The sequence below is a fragment of the Periophthalmus magnuspinnatus genome, chromosome 22 (genome assembly GCF_009829125.3).
Source record: "Periophthalmus magnuspinnatus isolate fPerMag1 chromosome 22, fPerMag1.2.pri, whole genome shotgun sequence".
Classification (NCBI taxonomy): Eukaryota; Metazoa; Chordata; class Actinopteri; order Gobiiformes; family Gobiidae; genus Periophthalmus; species Periophthalmus magnuspinnatus.
In genome coordinates, this window is record NC_047147.1 from 7252222 (window position 1) to 7272432 (window position 20211).

General features: G+C 38.5%; 2 protein-coding genes across 3 annotated transcripts; both read right to left on the reverse strand.

The window, feature by feature from the left end:
• Positions 1-29: 29 nt before the first annotated feature.
• On the reverse strand, positions 30-9074 carry map7a (microtubule-associated protein 7a). 2 transcript variants are annotated; one of them, XM_033988685.2, is made up of 15 exons: positions 8955-9074; positions 7680-7772; positions 7035-7109; positions 6297-6460; positions 6116-6212; positions 5861-5980; positions 5145-5293; positions 4846-4982; positions 4207-4466; positions 3759-3936; positions 3143-3311; positions 2208-2312; positions 1732-1782; positions 1051-1264; positions 30-744 (listed from the first exon to the last, which is right to left on the reverse strand). In XM_033988685.2, the coding sequence occupies exons 1-15, from the start codon at positions 9058-9060 to the stop codon at positions 734-736; spliced, it is 1929 nt and encodes a 642-aa protein (XP_033844576.1). In that variant the 5' UTR covers positions 9061-9074; the 3' UTR covers positions 30-733. The 2 variants fall into 2 exon arrangements, with proteins under 2 accessions (XP_033844576.1, XP_055087308.1); XM_055231333.1 differs by lacking the exon at positions 5861-5980 and having other exon boundaries at positions 82-744; positions 5145-5269.
• Positions 9075-12217: 3143 nt separating this feature from the next.
• Positions 12218-15220, reverse strand: cfd (complement factor D (adipsin)). Its single transcript, XM_033988107.2, has 5 exons — positions 15121-15220; positions 14564-14720; positions 13562-13703; positions 12822-13112; positions 12218-12449 (listed from the first exon to the last, which is right to left on the reverse strand). Exons 1-5 carry the CDS (start codon positions 15182-15184, stop codon positions 12279-12281), a joined length of 825 nt encoding a protein of 274 aa, XP_033843998.1. The 5' UTR covers positions 15185-15220; the 3' UTR covers positions 12218-12278.
• Positions 15221-20211: the final 4991 nt, after the last annotated feature.

Sequence of the window (20211 nt, forward strand, 5' to 3'; positions counted from 1 at the left end):
CATGATATTATATTGTATTGATTTTATTTAATATTGAATCTTCTTGCTAAAACATATTATTATAATGGAAGTATACTTTTGTTATAGCAAGTAAATAAAAATAAGCTAAGCACATGTTTGGTTACATCATGACTTGTCCTTATTTTTTAAATAAATTGTCAAACCCTGTTTTTTGCATTGTTGAATGACATAATATCAAACCTACAGTGCAATAAATGCTTTGAACTTGCCTGGTCTACGTCATCTCTAGCTCAACTGAAGCAACGTCTTTGGAAACTACTCTATAGCTGCTTTGAAATAGCAGTTGCTTTATTTATTTAAAACAATACAATTCAAATATGAAGCAATACTAAAATGTCTAGTGCAGATAGCAGCTCAAGCTTTTCTTATTCCACAACACTGGGAAGAAAAAGTGCTTTTCCAGCAAGAAATACAATATAAGGAATCAGCAAAACACATATGGCTGACATTTTGTGATTGTTACAGCAGCTATTAATTTCAATGATTACAAAGGAAAGACAAATACAGAGCTTTTGCAAATACTCACCGCAATCTACTCTTATGTTTCAAGTCAAAAACCTGGTGAAATGTGAAGGACAGAGAAGTAGCCAGATGCTGTGTTCCAAGTTAAAGGCATAGCAGGGACATTACATGATCCCAAAGAGGCCTGGAGGAAGCAAACACGGCTCCACTGCAGTGATTCACAGACAGCAGCACTTAGCCCTGGAGTGACTCAGATGACCTCTGAAACAACAACAGAAAGAAAAATACAAGCTGTTATATATGATTTTGATTGCATCTATAGACATGTCTTTCTTTATTTTGAATAAGATTTTTTATTTTATAAGGACAAATCATTTAAATGCAAACTTGAACCCTGAATTGGTTATGATCAAGAAAGTGAGTATTACCACACACTCAAGAATGCGTCACAGCAAAACAGTGTATTTAAAGAGTTCTTACTTGTCCAGCAGATTTTGGACAGTGGTTTGGTCTATTTTGAAACCCATAGTATTAATATTGCATTGAATGCAGACATCTGCTCCTGACCTGCTCTCTGCTGGCTCTGTATCTCATCCAGTCCGGTGAGAGTTCGCAGAGATCTTCGTTCTTTAAAAGCTACAACAGGAACCCCTTCATCGTCACTGTGGAGACCTAAAGAGGTGGGTTTGGTCACGACTTTCACAGCCTCCTCGATGGTGCTGCTGCTCACAGGCTGAGTGTTCTCCTTCGGCTGAGCAGAGATCCTCACTGACACTGGCTTCTGGAAGAGAAAAGAGAAGGGTCTTCAAATTGTTACAGTATAAACAAATACAATCTTACCTTTAACACATTATTTCACATTCATTTGTCAACAGGATTAGACCACATTAAACCAAATGTACAAATGATCCTCTAACATTTTGGGTATTTCAGGTTTTCATGTAGTAACATATGAAGAAATATGACTTCATAAAATAAACATGACTGATGAAGACACATGGTTAAGCACAAAATGAAATGTCATCCTTTTCTTTTTTTATCTGCGTTTTGATCAAACAAGGTGTAACCAATTAAAAACCTGGAACTGTTAAGACTTACTAATTAGAAATAATAACATTAGTTATCCATTTAGTCGAGGCTAAACAGTGACTTTTAACATTTCAAAAAACATCAGCAGTTTTGGTGGTGATCATGAGACCCCCACGGCAATTAGTTGTCCTTTCTAAAAATAAAAACATTAAGTTTTACCGTATCTGGAGAGTCAGTTCTCCTGGTTCTCTTCATGATCTCCTCCAGCCTCTGTTAACCAAAACACAGGATTTAAGCATCGTACAATAGTAAAAAAGATGGCCAAACAAGGTATTCACTTATGGACACAAAACAAGTTAAAATCAGGCACAAAACAGTTTACCTCATTTAGTGAGTGGAGGTAGTGAGTGGGGAAGAATTAGCAAGTGAATATTTATCATCCAAATCAATCAAGAAAATTCTGACAAGGGTTTGATTGCACTTCCCCAGTTGAAACTCTTATGTTGTTGGTCTGGGGTGGTCAGTATTATCCTGATACATATATATAGTTAATATACAGTCAAAATCAAGAGTTGTAATAAAAGTGAGAAACAAATGAGACAAATTAGTCTAGCTGAAATGACTGAAGAAGTTAAACCTCTGAGTCTTGCATAAGAGGCATGTTTTCATAATATTTTGCTTTATCATCTTCTTACCTTCTTCCTCGCCTGCCGTTCCACCTCCTCTTTCTGTGCCAGCTGTTCCCTCTCCTGTTTCAGCTGCTCGGCTCTGACTCTTTCCCTGGCCTGTTCCTCTTCTCGCTGTGACACACACCAAATATACAGGATTTATAACAACAACATATGACTTCCCTCCAGCCTTAAGCTCTGTGTTTTTGACCCTGTTGCAGTGATGAATTAAAAACCCATCACTCTACACTCTGAAAAAGTAGGTTGGCTATTGCTATCTGTCTGAAAAGAACAACACTGTAGCCGCACCAGAGCTGAGCAGAAAAAAGGGCTTTTGGCTGTTTTGCTTCCCAAAAATGGAATATATTTCAATTACAAGCTAAATTAGACACTTTGGTGTCACAAATGCAATTTAATAATCTGGTGATAAACATTTATACTCACACCTGCTCTTGTTTTTAATGCTTTAAATGAACTTATATACTTATTTCTTACTTATTTCTTGTGTTTGTTTTTTGTTAGTATTTTTTAAAATTATTTTCATTATTATTTTGCACAGGGCGCTCTTCATTGTCGACAAGCAGGTACTGGACTCTTCAACGGAAAAGTTACATACTGCACCTTGTAAGTATTAACCTCATATACTTGTAAAACAGCAGTATTCATTTAGTATAAGATTTGTCGCAATCACAAGATTGATTGTATGTAGTGAGTGTTTTTCTACCCTATCCAAAAGAGTTGTATCAGGAAAGGCATTCAATGGAAAATGTCCAAATTCCAAAACTTCCAAATCAATATTTGACCCAGTGCACACTGTGACACACCCTGTGATCAGTCAAAAAGGAAAAGCTCTATCCCGATACTATCTTTATGTGACCCCATGTAAAACCCAGCTGCATGTTTGACATAAACACCACTGTAATGAAAACACTACATTGACCAGTCAGATGTATCTATATGACCTGTTTCTGCAGCAGCTGTGCCTCTCTCAGAGCCTGAGCCCTCTCCTCTTCTGCTCTCCTCTGCTCTTCTTCCTCTCTCCTCCTCTTCTCCTCGATCAGACGCTGGACTTCAGCCTGCTGTTGCGCTCGCTCCTCTGCTTTTCTGCGCTCTAACGCCTCACGATTTCTCCTGAAAAGAACGGAACATTGTACTATTTTGTCCAGAATGCCTCACTTCTGATGATTATAACACACGATTTCTACATGTATTTTTTGATGAAGCAGGTCACTGTTATGGGATCTCAAAACAAAACAAAAGACTTTTAAATGCTTTTTTAATGTTAATAATAGTAAGTACTAGAACTAAAAACTAAAACATGTAAAATAAAAATGCTGCCCAAATATTAATTGATGATAAAACTAGTATTGCCACTATTCATTTGAGAATGTATCAAAAAATATAAACAGGACAAAGCGAGTCTGAGACCACATTATACTATTAAAGAAACAACTCTTATTTTGAGTTGAAAATGCAAATTGATTGATTTGTCCTATCAAAATTGATATCAAGTATCAAGCTTTTTCGTTAGTATGAAAGCACTAGCACACATGCACATAGCGGGACATATCAGCTGACCGTTCCTCCTCCTCCCTCTGCAGCCCTTCCTGTTGTTCTTGTTCTCTTTGCAGTCGGGCCTCTCTCCTCTTCTCTGCCAGGACCCGAGCCGCCTCCTCTGGGTCTGACGTCCCGGCCGAGGGCTTGGGCTCGATCTCTGGGAGCCGTCGAACTGGACACGGAGGCACCTGTGAGGGGCCTAAGCAAGAAATGCACAGTAAGATTTATATTGCCACATATTTGTACAAAACCTTTCAACAACAGATAGATTTCAGGTAAAAATAAAATACATTCAGTCATTCTCAATCATCAAGATCTTTTAAAATGTATTGTACTTCCAAATACAATAGTTAAATGAATTGATTAATTGACACAAAACATCAGACATAATTTTGGGGTTATTTAATCATTGTACTTATCAGATTTTTATTTGCCATGTAAATGTCTTTTCTTTTGTGCATTGCCTTACTTCCATCTCCATCCGTTCTGCTGGTCTCTTGGGTCTCTAAGATGGCGGACAGACTGGAGCGAGGAGCCTCAATTATATAGTCTTCACATATTTTCACAGTGCGACCTTCACCGGACGTCCTGACAGCTCTGATTGTCCTGACAGGCCGTTTGTTACCGGGACAGGGGGCGTCCAGTCCTGCACCCACCTCTTCCTCCGGGACAGGTGGGAGCTCGGGCGGCTGCGGGGCTGAATGTCGTCGGATTGATTTCCTGGGAGAGCTGGCAACCCATAAAGAGACGACGATGACCTAGTTGTGATAATACTAACCTACTGTAAATGAATGGTTGACTACAAATGGGAAAAGATATAAACCTATTCTTAGAAAGTTTTACTAGTCCCAAATAAGTCACAGTGTTAATGTCTGACTGTGTATACATATACTGTGGTAAATTCTTAAAAAACAAATAAAAATATAAATCTTATACTAGCCAGACTCTTAATTAGACCCACGAAAAATCTTGGTCCAATTTCTGAGCTCTGCCCCAGACCACATGATTTTATTGACCTAAGCATATAACAGGCGAATAGAAATAATTGAGTTTTGATTAATTGCACCGCCCTAGTTGAGATTAACAAGGGAGACAACATTAAACATACCGCTCTGGTGAAGAAGTGGCTACTCTACTTTCTTTCTGTGTGGTTGTTTGTGGACTGGGATTGGCCCCAGGAAATTTGGCATTAAATGAATGGTTCCTGCTCTTCTTATTAACACTGTCCACCCTGGCAGCTTTAACCTGAAACAAAAGCAAAGGCAGTTAACACAATTTCAGTGAGAGCCATACATTTACGATTACCTAATACTACTGGTAAAAGTGTGCTGGTTTTGAATTCTTCAGTATAACATATTTAAATTTAAACACATAAAATGCATTGTAATGTGGATGTTTAGGACGTACTTGTGGCACAGTGGTGCTTCTCATCTGCAGATTCTTGGGTCTGGGGGAGGCCGGGGGTCTGGGCTGGGGTTTGTGATGGGTGGAAGTGGTGATGGTGTTGGTGGTAGTAGTGGAGTGATATGAAACTGCACGACGACAAACATGGACAACTGAACACAATGTTTTTAAATGGTCATGAGGAAAATGTGTAACATATAGAGGACAGTGAAGGAAGATGGAAATGAGAAGAAAAATTATTATTATTATTATTGTTATTATTATTATTATTATTATTATTATTATTATTATTATTATTATTATTATTATTATTATGTTATCCATGCACCCTTATTCCCATTATTCCCACATTTTTTGTCATCTTTTTGGAATATAACCACTGAATAAGGCCCACGCAATGCAGGGATGGACCAGGGTGAATTAAATAAACCTAAATGTTATCATCAGGACTTATTTGACCATAGCTGGACTCAGGCCTGGATGATACAGACAGAAAAAACTGTACAAATCTAGATATAATTACGAATTACTATAGGCAAAAATAGAGGCAAAGCTCCAGAATTAACACATATTATTCCAATACTTACAATGTGGCCAAATTAATCTTTCAAATGTTTTGTATTCTTATTGATATACCGCTGAGTCGAGTAAATCAGTCCAACCTGATCATAGCCATGTTCAACTTCTCTGAAAACCAGTGTAACTTAGTAACTCAGTACCTTGCTCCACTGTTCCCTGGCAGCCTGCGCTCTTGCTGCGGTTCAGATAGGAGCAGGTGGGGGTGAGCAGGCGCCTGACCAGATTTTTCTCCCAAGTCGTCAGCGGTCTTTGACGTGGAACTAGTGCATTGATTAGTGTAAAGTTTTTAGTGCAAGCAACAAAAGCCAGGCCAAAAGTTGAAGATACAGATAGTCATTGATTAGTAAAGATGAAAAAGCAGAGATAGGAGACAGGAAGGGCACATAAGACTTTACCATTGGATTTGGTTGGCTTTCTTCCTCTGTTTTGGCTGTTCTGTTGGGCTCTTTGGCTTTTCTCCAGTGTCTTGCGAACTGCAGATTCATATCGTTCCTTAAATTTGGAAAACAGACTTTAGTGTTTTTCACATCGGTCATACCGGTCATGAGGTAATTATCACTAAAAACTATCACTTACTTTCTCCTCCTGTAGCCTCTGTTTGCGCTTCTCCTCCACAGCAGCGCGTCTGCTCTCCTCACGGTGGCGCTGTTCCAGGAGTCTTTTCTTGCGCTCCTGCAGCTGTAGTTCATAATGCTGTTTGGCTCTCTGCTCTCGCTCCAATCGATTCTTCTCCCGAGAGGCTGTAGACAGATCAAGACATGTATCGTACTAAAACTGCACACAATGAAATCCACATCCACAAAGTGCTCTACATTACACAACTTTAGCAGGGTCTGTTACATGGACCTGTATAGAGTATTTATTTATGCATTATATGATTAATATTCAACTGAAAACATATCAAGTCTGTATTCCTCTGGGACACAACAACAAGCCATATGCCTCTTAATAATGAATACAGAATTAAGTTTTATATTACTGTTTTCAACTAATGCGACTGAATCTACAATCTCTTTTAATTAGTACCTTTATGTCACTTTAATTATTCTATTAATAAAGACATAATGAAAAGGCATGAAGGCTCATCAATGTCAAATACAGGTGATCTCAAGTCCAATTACTATTAAAATACAATACAGTAATGTCAAGACAGGGCTGTAGTACCAGTCTATAATAACCAGGGTGAGAAGGATAGATGTTAACACGCTAACCTACTTATGAAGATAAATCTGGATCTATGGGCATTGATGGCACTGATACAATATACAGGCAGCACTAACTCTTTTTCCAGTAATAACGTGCTAATACTGGTACCTATGATCTTCTGCTGCTCCTCCCGTCTTTCCCGAGCAGCTTTGAGCCTTTCGTCCACATTTAGTCCATTTTGACCTAGAAATAAGAAACTTTTCAGGTTAAAATACAAAACATACGCTTTTATCAAATATATACATATATGCATGTCAACTAAACTAAGAAACAGAAGAAGAAGAAGAAGAAGATGGAGAAGAAGAAGAAGAAGAAAAGGAAGAAGAAGATGGAGAAGAAGAAGAAGAAGAAGAAGAAGAAGAAGAAGAAGAAGGAGAAGATGGAGGAGGTGGAGAAGAAGAAGGAAGAGGAGGAGGAGAAGAAGAAGAAGAAGGAGAAGATGGAGGAGGTGGAGAAGAAGAAGAAGGAAGAGGAGGAGAAGAAGAAGCAGAAGAAGGAAGAAAAAGATGGAGAAGAAGAAGCAGAAGAAGGAAGAAGATGGAGAAGAAGAAGAAGAAGGAGGAGGAGGAGGAGGAGAAGAAGAAGAAGAAGCAGAAGAAGGAAGAAGATGGAGAAGAAGAAGAAGAAGAAGGAGTTTACTTCAGTGACACTGATGTGATTTTTTTGGCAGAAGAATCTAACCCTGGACCCTCTGCACTGCATGAGTCTTTGGGTCTTTGGTAATTATTTATAAATCCAGACGTGTTATCAAACCTGTAACAGTCCGTGAAGTGGCTGGGATGTGCTCAGACTTGTAGACAGGACAGGGCGCCTTCTGTGGACTTGATTTGACATAAACCCCATTTTCTACAAAGTAAAAAAGGCCTCACAGACAACACACTCAATTATTATATAGGCCCAGAATAAGCAAAAACAGTTAATATCGTTCCTCCAAACAGTGGTTAACTTTAGCTTTGGGATAGCTTTAGGCTAATGTGCAAATGAAAGGGCTATTATACAGAGTCAGCATGTAAAAGGCAGAGAGAACAAACTAGCACCTGACCACTGATATTTAGCACTACTTTAGCATCATGAGTAATTAGAGATCACATGGACTCGCTCCTTAAGAACACAATCCCAGTCTATAGTGCTGTTCTTATCATTACAACAAGTAGACCAAACTAGAACATTCAGTTTTATTAGTGGTAAATATTACTTATTTAGATCCCCATTAGAATCTGTAGCGGGCTGAATTAGTTACTCTCCTCTTAAATTTAAATTATTCAGATTCATATTATACAAGTCATAATTATTATCAAATTTTCAACATTATTTTCGTGTCTTAATTACAGGTTCATACATGTGTTTATAGTAATGCAATATGGCTATAAACTGTGCAGTGCAATTATCCCATCTTAATAAATACAACTGGTCCTGTAATTCAGTTATTCTGTGTAGGAAAAAAAATAATTAAGGTATATTATTTTAGATCAATGGAGGAATTAAAAGTGCTGTTGTATTTGTTGTAAATAAATAAATAAGTATAAAAAATACGGATTGTTTTGGTTTAGCATATACAACTCAAATGAAGTCACTGATGAAGATGAGGATTGTGTGGTTGTTTTCAGGTTAGACATAGTTTAAGGCTGTTATTGTCCTAGATTTGGTCCTTGTTCCTGGTTTGGTGATGATCAAGTTCTAGAGTTAATCTTGTTTAAATCCACGTTAGTATTACTCGTAGTCTTAGTTTAGGTTTGTTTAATCTGATTAATATGGAGCATCATATACCTGCCTTTCATGCATCCACATTTGACACATTTCCATATTTATTAAACCTACTATACTGTCTTGTCGTTCGCCTTGACTTTCATATCATAGCCCTGAAAAAATTATATGGAAAATGAACAGATCTTATTGTGATCAGCTCTATAGTACACACTGTTTTTAAATCCTACGTCACCAGCACAGTCAGATGATTCACTGTGTATGTTCTATCTCCAACAGTGCAAATCCAAGCATCAGGCAAAGAGAACAGTAAAATCCACTCACCTTTGGCTGTCTGTGGAGGACTGGCCCTCCTCTGGCTTTGGACGGTGCGTGTGGAGAGTGGTCCCTGCGATGGAGGAACAACACTCTGCTTCTTCTGCACAGCCATGCTAAGGCTGCTATGATGCTATGAGGCAGGCGTACCAACGCTCGCAGTCCAAACTCCCCCTCCCCTCTCCTCTTTTCTCTCTCTCCTCTTTCTCTCCTCCTTCTCTCTCTCTTTCCTCCTCCTGGTTTGAAATGCTATTTTGAGAAGCCTTGGGGGTTTCAGAGTGGAGATCTGCCTTTTGCATCAGCAACCTGTCCATCTGATCACAAAACCAAAGCAAGAATAAATCACTGTAAAATACTTTGTTCATTTAAATTATACCTGTAATAATTAATACCTGTATTCTTTATGTCAATTTGTTGTTCTTGTGTTGGTAAGACCCATTCAAACTTTTCTTAAAAACAACAAATGAGCCAATAGAGGAATAAACCAAAAATGTCCAAACGGTGTAGTGACCTTATTTGCATGTAAAGTGCATGATATTCTGCCTTCACATTATGTCATTTGTGAATTTTACGCTAAATTCTCATCCTGTATGTACCAACAATGGCCACAAGAGGGAGACATTTGTGTACCAAGAACGGCCACAAGAGGGAGACATTTATATACCAACAACGGCCACAAGAGGGAGACATTTATGTACCAACAACGGCCACAAGAGGGAGACATTTATGAAACAAAAACGGCCACAAGAGGGAGACATGTATGTACCAACACCGACCACAAGAGGGAGACATTTATGTACCAACAATGGCCACAAGAGGGAGACATGTATGTACCAACAATGGCCACAAGAGGGAGACATGTATGTACCAACAACGGCCACAAGAGGGAGACATGTATGTACCAACAACGGCCACTAGAGGGAGACATTTCTTTAATTTATTTTTACAAGATAAGATAAGACATGCCTTTATTAGTCCCACAGTGGGGAAATTCCAGTATTGCACCGCACAGTTGAAAAACAGCAGAAAAATGGTAATATGCAATAAAACAAGATAATAGATAATAGCTTAAAATAATTTAAAAATAGACTTAAAAAATAAACTAAAAATAGACTCTAATAAAAAATAGACTATTATGTACAATAAAAGTGACATTGCAGCATATGAACAGAATAAATCTCAGTAAAGTGACTTCAGTAGATTTACATGGTATTCGTATTGCACATGGGTATAGTTGAATGCAATTATTTATCTTTATTTATACAGGGGGACCCAATGAGAGACTCTCTTTTTCACGGGTGCTCTGTTTAAAATACAATAAAAACTGAAAAAACAATCAAAAACAAATAAGTACATATAAAACATCATAAAAGTGCAGGTGTGTGTATAAAAGTTTGTTATCAGATTATTAAATTGCAATTGTGTCACCAACGTGTCCAGTTTTGCTTTTCCTTGGAGCATATTCCATTTTTGTGAAGCAAAACAGCTAAAAGCCTCTTTCCCATCTCAGTTCTGGTGCGGCTCGTCCTTACCCTTATGCAGTCATGTGATCTGGTGTTAAATGTTCTGGTATCAATGATTAACAAACAGGTGAGGTTTTCTGGCAGTTTTTGAAGTAGTCCCTTATAGATAAACTTCATACAGTGCTGTTCTCTTCTAACAAACAGTGATGGCCAACCCACTTTTTCATAGAGAAACAGTGATGAGTTACAAATCCATCACCTGTAATAAAACGAAGGGCCGAGTGAAATAGTGGATCCCATGGTTATAAAAGCATAGGATGAAGTCTGCACGTACACCACGTCCCCATAATCCAAAACGGATAGGAAGATTGCTTGCACTATTTCTTTTCTGTAACTTATTGGGATACAATATTTGTTTCTGTAATAAAATGATAATTTAGATTTTAAACTGTTATACATAATTCTGACATATGTTTTTAAAAGGATAAGTTTTTATCAAGCCAAATAAGTTTTCATCATGCCAATTTTTATGTACCAACAATGGCCACAAGAGGGAGACATTATGTACCAACAACGGCCACAATAGGGGGACTTTTTTTTTTTTTTACACCTGTGAAATAACTCGGAGTGTAATCAAATAAGTCTTCTAAAAATGTAAACTTCGATAGGCTACTTCTTAACACGTGAACTCGTTTCCAGATGCAATACATAACAAATATATGGCCCATCTGGCTTACTATTCTTTTTTCTTTTTTTTTTTTCTAAGTGTCGAATTTCACCCCACTCTTTGAATACTGTTGTCCCCTCAGCCTGAAAATGAAAGACCTGAAGATGAAATCACAATAGGAATTTAGACTGAAATCTCTGTAAATTCGCAGGATTTACCTCACTGCAAAGACCAGAGTGTCATGTTTGGGGACGCACCGTGTGCTGTTCCAGAGATAACACTAGAGGGCGCTACGTGACCTCTAACCTATCTAGTTTAGAGTGGAATGTGTTCACTTATGGAGCAGCAGCATGGCCGTGGATTCTACAAAGTTATTTAGGGCGGAGGATGAGTGTGGTTCTCTTGGGGTGACCAGAGGACGCTTTACGCGGGACTGCACCGCATTTTCAACTCAAAACGCATTTCAGTCATCAACATGGGCCCTTTAGAGCGCTCAGCAGCAGCCACTGTCTTCTCACCACTTCAACCTATTTAGTCTTAGTCCTGCGGAGTCGGGGCATGTGCCAAAGTAAACGGGAGGTACGTGAGCAGAGCGCGCGGCCTCCGGAGCAGAGCGCGCGGCCTGTGCTCTGGGTTTGTGAGGAGCAGCTCGTGGTTTCTGTGTCTTTCGGCTGTGGCAGGCCGCGTAGTGCTGTCAACTACTCTGTTTATTCAGACGTGATCCTGAAAAAGCTCTGAAATTTCCCGCCACGTTTATTCACGGCATAAACATAAACTTCTATGACTTTTCTACAGCAATTTACCCTTGGTGAACTACCTTGCTATAATTTAATTTATGTTCTATTATTAATGATATTTATAATTGTGAATGGAATACAGAAATATAAATATAAAGTTTAGAAGGTTTCCACTAGATGGTGATAGAGTATCAGAAAACAACAAAAAATACAAAAAAAAGTTATAATATATATATATATATATATATATATATATATATATATATATATATATATATATATATATATATATATATATATATATATATATATATATATTGCGTTGTATTCCAAAGCAGTAGGTTGCATTATATTTCCACCATGGTCTTCTGACAAAGTGCTACACATTTAATTCAAACGGAAACATTATTTTGTGTGGTTTATTTGTATGGCAGGACAGCTGTGCTTAAATGCAGCAGAGAGACTCTTATTGTGGTGGGGCGGTTGGCTGTGGGCCCATGATGCCGTCCAGCCACTCAGTGTAATGGGACACAATGGTGTAGATGCCTGGTTTTCTGAGCTGACCACACTTTATCCCTCCATTGGACACAATTCCCACCACAACACCATTGTAGAGCAGAGGACCCCCAGAGTCGCCCTGCCAGAAGAAAATCAGGACAAAAATAGTTACTTTTATTTGTCATTAAGAATAACCTCACTCAATATTACTTCATGTAATGCACTATAATTGTGTCGGTAAAAAAAAAGCATTGTATCTTGAGTACTGGTAGTAAAGGAAACAGTAATTGCCTTGTGGGTGAGCCTATTAGAGTAATTAGGGGCCAAATTATGACTAAACCCAGGCTAAACTATATGACCAATCCAGGACAAAACTAAGACTAAACCAGAATCAATTCCCAAATGAACCAGACAGAAATCTGCACTAAATCAAACATAAAATAAAACTAAACCAGGATTAAAACTGAACTCAACCAAGACTTAAGCAGGACTAAGCCTGTAGCACACTCACGTCACAGGTGTCCTCCTTTTTCTTGAGCCTGCTCCCTGGTTTGTCGTACACATGGTGGGCACAGATCATGTTGCTGGTGTATCTGGTCCCAAAGTGGTCACCACGTCTACACAGCATTGGGTTCACCACCTCCACTGTCAGCTCTTTCAGCTTGTCCGGTCTGGAGCCCAGGTTATCAGAGGCCCCCCACCCTGCCGTGTCCACCTGCTCATCTGTGGTCGGGTTAGTGCCACCACTGCGCAGGAATTTCACCACTTGGACCGCACTGGAGTTGACGACCACACGATCCAGCTGTAAATAAAAATACATCTCACCCTCTGTTTTCTAGGTTTGGTTCAGTTTTGGTTTCAGAAAATTCTGGGCCATAAATGCAAACTCATTTTGTCCCCTCTGCATTTTCTCTATTATAAATCCACATTATTTATTTTTTGGGGGCTCCTTTGGTGTAATTTATTTCAGATTTGTCATGGTGCAGCATTGAATCAACACTTTTTTGAGGTACGTTTTACAGATTATGTCAGTATTTTGATATGAAAGAAACAATTTAATGATTCAAAAAAGAAATGTCAAGATCATATAAACTGTGCATGGTGCAGTGGCATTTGGGTTAAAGTTCAAAACACACAGTAACATATAAAACTGTGCACTGACAACCTATATTAGTTTAGAACATTTACTTTACCAGGGCAAAACATCCCTTTAACAACAGGAGCAAAGACAGAAGACTCATGCGTTCTTACCTTAATCAGAGCGATGTCGTTGTCGAAGTTCTCCGCTCTGTAGTTTGGATTTTTGTGAAGCTCCAGAATGTCAAAGACTTGTTGTGTGTCCTCAGCTTCAGTCAGAGAATGCAGTCCCAGCACCACTTTTCTGTTATCAGTACTGAACCAGCAAGAAGAAAATGACTAAATGTGACCTTACGGGTTTATTCAATTTGAAATTTAAATTAAATTCAAATGTTATGTGCGTGACAAATTGTCCTTGCAAATTAATTAACTTCAAAAATATGTTCATTTTTATAAAACACTTTTCCACCTTCAAAGAAATCACTCCCCTGTTCACACACACATTTACACACACATTCTTACACCGGTGTACACAGACACTGGGGGCGAGGTGTAAAAAGACACAACAACATCTGTGGAAGTGGATCTGAAGAGTCGAGAGTCAGATAAGACCTGCCAACCTTCAGTGGACAAACACTCAACCAACTGAGCTACTGCCACTGAATATATGGTACCCAATTATTAATTTGTTTTTGGTTACATTTCTGCTTTAATATAACTGCATCTTACTTAATAAAACATAAAAAAAAGCCTCGGTAACGACTTAATTAAGGGATTACTAGTTAAGTAGTTACAAAGCCTGAATTATTCTTAATAAACTATTTGTTTATTATGAATTAAGTCTTTGTTCATGCTTTAAGTAAGATTATTTTAAGGTTTAAACTTATATAATCAATCATTGTTTACCATATGTCCTTTGAATTTAACTAATTAACAAGAACACTGCAGTGATTAAGAAGTGTTACCTACGTTCATTTTGATAGTTTAATATTTAACATTTAAGCTTCTTTTCAGATGAACTTAAGCAGACAGTGGTGCAGATGAATGCAACAAAGGCAGAGTACAGATATTTGATTATTTCTTGGGGAAAATATCTCAAACATTGTTGAGGGAGAGGCTGAAGTGGCTGATGGTCTTACTGCTGCGGTGGACTTGTTTACGTGCTTATTGTCTCACCCGTGTGGAAAGCAGTGCACAGCGGTCATGACCCACTGCTCCCCCACCAGGAAGCCCCCGCACTCGTGAGTCCTCTGCTCCCCGTTGAAGAGCTGGATCGACGCCATGTACGGGCGAGAGTGAGCCACAGCTTCACGGCCGCCTATTATACCCTCACCTGGACAGCAGCATATACATGTCACTTATCGTTAGATCACATTCTCCTGTCTTACTTTTGATAAAAAAATATTTAATTATGATGCCACTTATGCAAAAAATAAAAATAAAAATCTGTTTCTTTTAATTTAGCTCTCTAACCTGTAGTTTAGTTTTAAGTGTATAGAAAAACATACATTTCTGAGTTACTTGAGTGATTGAACAATTCAAATGAAAATATCCCAAACCTTAGTACAAGTACCAGCAGAAAAAAGGCATGAAAATAAAGCTTTTTCTCAAATTGCAACAAATAACTCACCACTAAGACATACAAAGCACAAAGTGCAAGCGCAAAGTGGAGATAAGTTGGAATTATTTGGTACTCTCAAAATAATATTTACAGTGAAACGTTTTCAACTTACTCTGTGAAATGAGAGCAAAGATACAAACTGCAGCTGCCACGAGCATCTCTCCCTTCGACCCCATCACTATGTCCAACAAACCAAAAAACTCTGGTTAGTGCGGTTTTATGGACTTTCACTCAAAAGAGGAAGTGATGGTGATGTGGAGCATCCTTCTCCTTCCTGAGTCAATAACAGGAAAACACACTTCTGCCTGTGATAGTGCACATGCTTCACCATGTTTCATTCATGCACTTTTATGGTCACTTTAATATTTATCTATAGTGCTGTCATTGTGTATAAACTCTGTTTGTGTTTGATGTCCAGTTATGACGTGACAAAAAAACAAACTCTGACCAAACATCTGTGCTCCCCCCAAAGTCCAGGACAGGAAGACATCTGTTTGAATCTAAGATATCAGCAGAAAATACGCTGAATGTGAAAAAGTTGATGGTTATGTAAGTGTTAGCTGCATACATACAGAAGTGAAAATACAAACGAAAAGCCCCGAATTACACTTTGAAAACAGCTTTCCAATATTATCGAGCAGTGAATGAGTATGGTATTTTAGTGGTACATAGTTTTCAGGGTCAGGGCCTCACACTGACTTTCATATGAGCAATGGTGGAACATAATGATGTAAAAGTAATAAAGTACTGTACTTAAGTGCACATTTTAGCTATCTGTACTTTACATAAGATACACATACATACATACATATATACATACATACTTCTATACATATAGATACATACATACATGTTCACAGCATTAATTGTAGTTTCCAGTAGTGCAGTTGGATAGTTGTCGTAATATTCTCTACTGGAATAATTGTTTATATTGATCATTTTCAAAGCTTCAGGGAGCTCACCAGAAGCACAACCTCTTTCTACCCCTTATCATATACAACATTAAGTATTTGTTTTAGCCACGTAGTATATGTACAGCTTTCTGTTCAAGGAACCTAAGGCCCAAGTAGTTTGAACTATGCTGCAGGAAAGATATGAAGTGAAATTTGCACCAACATCAAGTTTAATTTTCTGTTTTTAACTTTATATTTGTATCAGTTAACAGTCTCTGAAGAACTGAATACATATTAGCTATGTAGTTATTAGCCTTTGTAAAATGAATGTAAACTGCCATTTCCCTCATAGTCCTACTCACCTGATTCTGGAAGTTACCGTGGGCATTGCCATCGTCTTTGGGGTAGTATTATTTCGCATGTGGCTACTAAACTTGACAGTAAATAAGTTCTGGGAGGCTTTAAAACGGCTCATTTTAAAGCCTCCCAGAGAATCACTGTAGCGTGGACTTGTTGATGAACACATTGAACATTTTACACAAATGAACCTACTTTACATCATATTTTAGCTGCAAAACCTTCCCAAAATCTCCATTGAAATAAATGACATTCCCGCTTAACCAGGAATCCCACCACAAAGAAAGTGCGGTTTAGTCACATTTATGGCACAAGTGGGCGGGCCTGAGGTCAGTAAAGTCAATATCATATTTACCTGCCAGCAACAATTGTCAATCGCACACCTTTATTACAGTGATGCACAACAAAGACACCATTGTTATCAGAGGTGGTGTTTAGAGCTCGTAAACCTCGACATGATCCGTATCCTAGAGTTGCCGTTGCCGTGGTGACCGAGAGTCCACCTCACCTGTCCCGGGCCCACCCAGGTGTGTGCTCCGCGTGTGTGTGGTCTGGCACCCAACCAGTTATCACAGTCATTTTCCACATTATGAATCTCAATTACTGCACCTCTGTGGCACTCTCTCTCCACCCACCTCACTCTCTCTCCCCTGTCTGAGCTGTTGTCTCTCGTCCCTCGATCGCCCGTTCATTCCCAGACTATGACTCAGTTTCTGTGTGTCTGGCAGCAGCTCCGTCCATCAATCATTTAAGGCCTTTGATTTTTAATTCATCTTTGATTTAGTGATTTCATCAAAAGAAGAAAATATTTAACTGTTTTTTATGATCTGGAAAAGGTTTAATCCTAGTGCACACAAGGAAGACTATTTACTATCAGTGTTTGTGGAAGACTCAGAAATATATAGATAATCTATTCTTAACAAGTGCAAGAGCTTAAGCCTTGTCTAAACTAAAGCAAACTAAATCCACATGTCACAACCTGAGAATGTTGCATTTCATTTCCTCAAAAGTTTTTTATTTCACAATTCCATGGTTTCCCTGCACTCTGAAAAAGTCATTTTAACATTTATTTAAAAAAAAAAAACACTTTTTGAGCTGATCTTGCCACTTATTTTCTTGTAATGCAGTATTAGTTTAGTTTATTGCAGATATTGTAGTGGCAATTTGTCTTTAAAGCAAACAAAAACTGAACCAGCCCACAACAAACAAATGGAAGGATCCTTGTGGCAAAAATGCACAAAAACTGCACGAATTTAAAATAAAGTTCAGGTAATATTTAAGCAGACAGTGTTTTGCCTGCATCCTCTCCACTCTTCACTAAAATAACTTAAGACAAATTAGACATAAAAATATTTTCAGAAACAAATGATCAAAAACTGAATAATCTAATAATGACGAGTTGATGTTGTCTTTAGAGTGGTGGTCTGTGGGCCCCTCGTATAATCCTGGTGTAATGTTTGGTGTTTCCTCTGAGCGCAGGTCTGTGAGAGCTGCTCCTCTCTGGGACCTCCACATCCACATGTGCTCTTTAACTGTAATCTGCCTGATCCACTGGATTACTGCACCCACAGTCTCACACAGAGATGTGAACACTTACAGACATTATGAAAGCGCAACATGGGAAAAAGTCATGCTTAAGTGGCATTTCTCAAAGGGATAATTACAGACTTCAGCCTCATTGTGTTCTGGATGTGAGGATGAGGATGATGCCTTTGTTAATATTTCTTATTTGTAAAGTTCAATTAATGTACTTGTTTTTTGTGTGATTGGTGACAGAGACAATACGTTCTCAGTTTGTCTCAGCCCCAAATACCAAAATGTCCATGTCATTAGGGTTTCTCCCTTGTTTATTTGAATACAGATTTGAGTCAGAAGGTGAGGTAGAAGTTGTGTAAAAAGATAAACACAATTCTTTTTTACATGGTTTATTTCTGTCTTTTAAAAATTCTTTGAAACACGACCATAAGTCCACAATTGTCCATCTACATTTAAAGTGTATCTGTTCTTATAGATACCCACATGTGACTGTCTCCCACTCTCCCATCCTGCTCTGATGAATTCTGTCTAATCCGGCGCTGTTTGCCAGAGTCTCTCAGATATTTGAATAGCCGTGAGTGTTTGAGACCTGCCAAATTTCACTGAAAAAAGCGACAAGTTTGAATCCGCCTCTGACTGTGCGAATCCCTGCGTCTACTGTTCTCATCAGCAGCACAGGTCCACATTATTGTCTATGGGACTGTATATTCAAGTGCGTCAGACATTGCATTTCCCAGGCTAGACTCAAGCCGCTAATGCTAATATGGACTTTTACATGACGGTGGTCTTGGGGGGAATGAGAGGGAGATTCCAGGTTTCCCACAATGCACCTTGATCCACTTGACTCCAACCATAAGCTGCCTTTTGTCACCATATCTGCAAAGATGTCTTTATGTTTGCTGATCCAGGCATTGTCAGATGAGAACCATAAGAATAAAAAGCACTGTCCATATTCCCACTGTAATAGTTAAACAAAGTCAGCGTTCCTCTCTTTTAGGACCCTTAAAAAGTCTTACAAATAAATCTGCTAAAACCCTGTGTAAATATCAAAGACTAATTAGAAGATTGACTGGAAAACACAGGCTTTCAAACAATCGTGGGAAATGTTGTGGGTCCAGTAGATGTTTTGGAGTTTAATTTAGGTTCATGCCCCATCTACCATCTTGCTATCTGATGCTAGCTGTTGCTCTGACATGTTGGGTGGAAATTGTGATGCAATTTTTTGACAAGAAATTCAGATAACGGCTATGGAGTTTATGTAACGCACAAAACGGCAGGGCAGTTTGAGGACAGTAACAACCCTCAGGACTAAAGTGTCTCCCCAAACTCTTTCAACACATAACAGGAAACCGTCTTCTAAGCCTCACTCTCTACTGTTTGATTTGGTGATGAGACGTAAGTGATATTTTCCATTTTGTCCATCAGGTCTTCACCCACACCACCAGATTTTACTTTTTTTTTTTTTTCAAACAATCTCTAGATAATGCAGAAATAACAGAATGACCCTCCCCTGTCTTGTCTTTGCCCCATGCCGTCTTATGGTGACAGTGTTCCTTTAATGACGTGTGTTTGAAGTGCAGATGGAGCAGGAGCAGAGGCGGAGGGTCAGAGGAGGCACTGACCCGTCCACACATCTTCACACTGGATTGGGAGTCACTCAGCGGGACAGACACCCAAGGGCTTTAGGAGCTACTCAGCTATGACCTTTGATCCTATTTGGGTCAGACAACATTTCCTACTCAATCTAACTTAATGTATTTGTCAAGCACAGAGAGATTTAGAAATTAGAAGATGTTTTTTTGGGGATGATAATTCTAAAAAGAAATGGAGAGTCGGGATTAGAGGGAGGGCATATCGACTTTTCGGTCATGAGAGCTGGGACAATATATTTTGGGACTTTAATTATCGTATTCCTATTCTGTCAGTCATAAAGTAGTTTCAATATTATCGTTTATCGCAATATATCCGTGCTTCAAAGTTTCTTATTGTGAGAGAAAAACAAGCTGTTGAGAGATGAAAAGAATAACAAGTAAATATTAAATAATTGGGAGAAGAGCAGTGTTCGCCTGTCAGAACATTTCTTGAGTGTCGTTCCCCACTCTTTACCCCCATTTTGCATGAAGTAGTCCACACCACAATTGTCTATATATGACTAAGACAAAAATACTATACTGTACTTATAATATACTGTTTTTTTTTATCTACTATAACAATACTACTTTCACCACCACACAAGGACAAACAGTCTGCTATATTTGAAGTACCTCAAGTGTCAGTCACAAGACAAGCCGCCCCTTTCATTTCTAATCCTAGAAATCTGCTTGTGCTAATTTGTTTCAACACAGTTACAGTCGTCAAGGTAAAATCACCTTTTTACGCATTTTTGTCAGCGTTGTTTATGTTGGAAGTGCTTAATT

Excerpts from the sequence above, each read along its gene's own strand:
- map7a (XM_033988685.2), bottom strand. The coding sequence starts at position 9,060 with ATGGCTGTGCAGAAGAAGCAGAGTGTTGTTCCTCCATCGCAGGGACCA. Across the intron at positions 7,110-7,679 it reads CACTTCACGGACTGTTACAG|GTCAAAATGGACTAAATGTG; the intron begins GTTTGATAACAC and ends TCTTATTTCTAG. Across the intron at positions 6,213-6,296 it reads AGAGGCTACAGGAGGAGAAA|GAACGATATGAATCTGCAGT; the intron begins GTAAGTGATAGT and ends TCCAAATTTAAG.
- cfd (XM_033988107.2), bottom strand. The coding sequence starts at position 15,184 with ATGGGGTCGAAGGGAGAGATGCTCGTGGCAGCTGCAGTTTGTATCTTT. Across the intron at positions 14,721-15,120 it reads CTTTGCTCTCATTTCACAGA|GTGAGGGTATAATAGGCGGC; the intron begins GTAAGTTGAAAA and ends GCTGCTGTCCAG. Across the intron at positions 12,450-12,821 it reads AAAAGGAGGACACCTGTGAC|GGCGACTCTGGGGGTCCTCT; the intron begins GTGAGTGTGCTA and ends TTCTTCTGGCAG.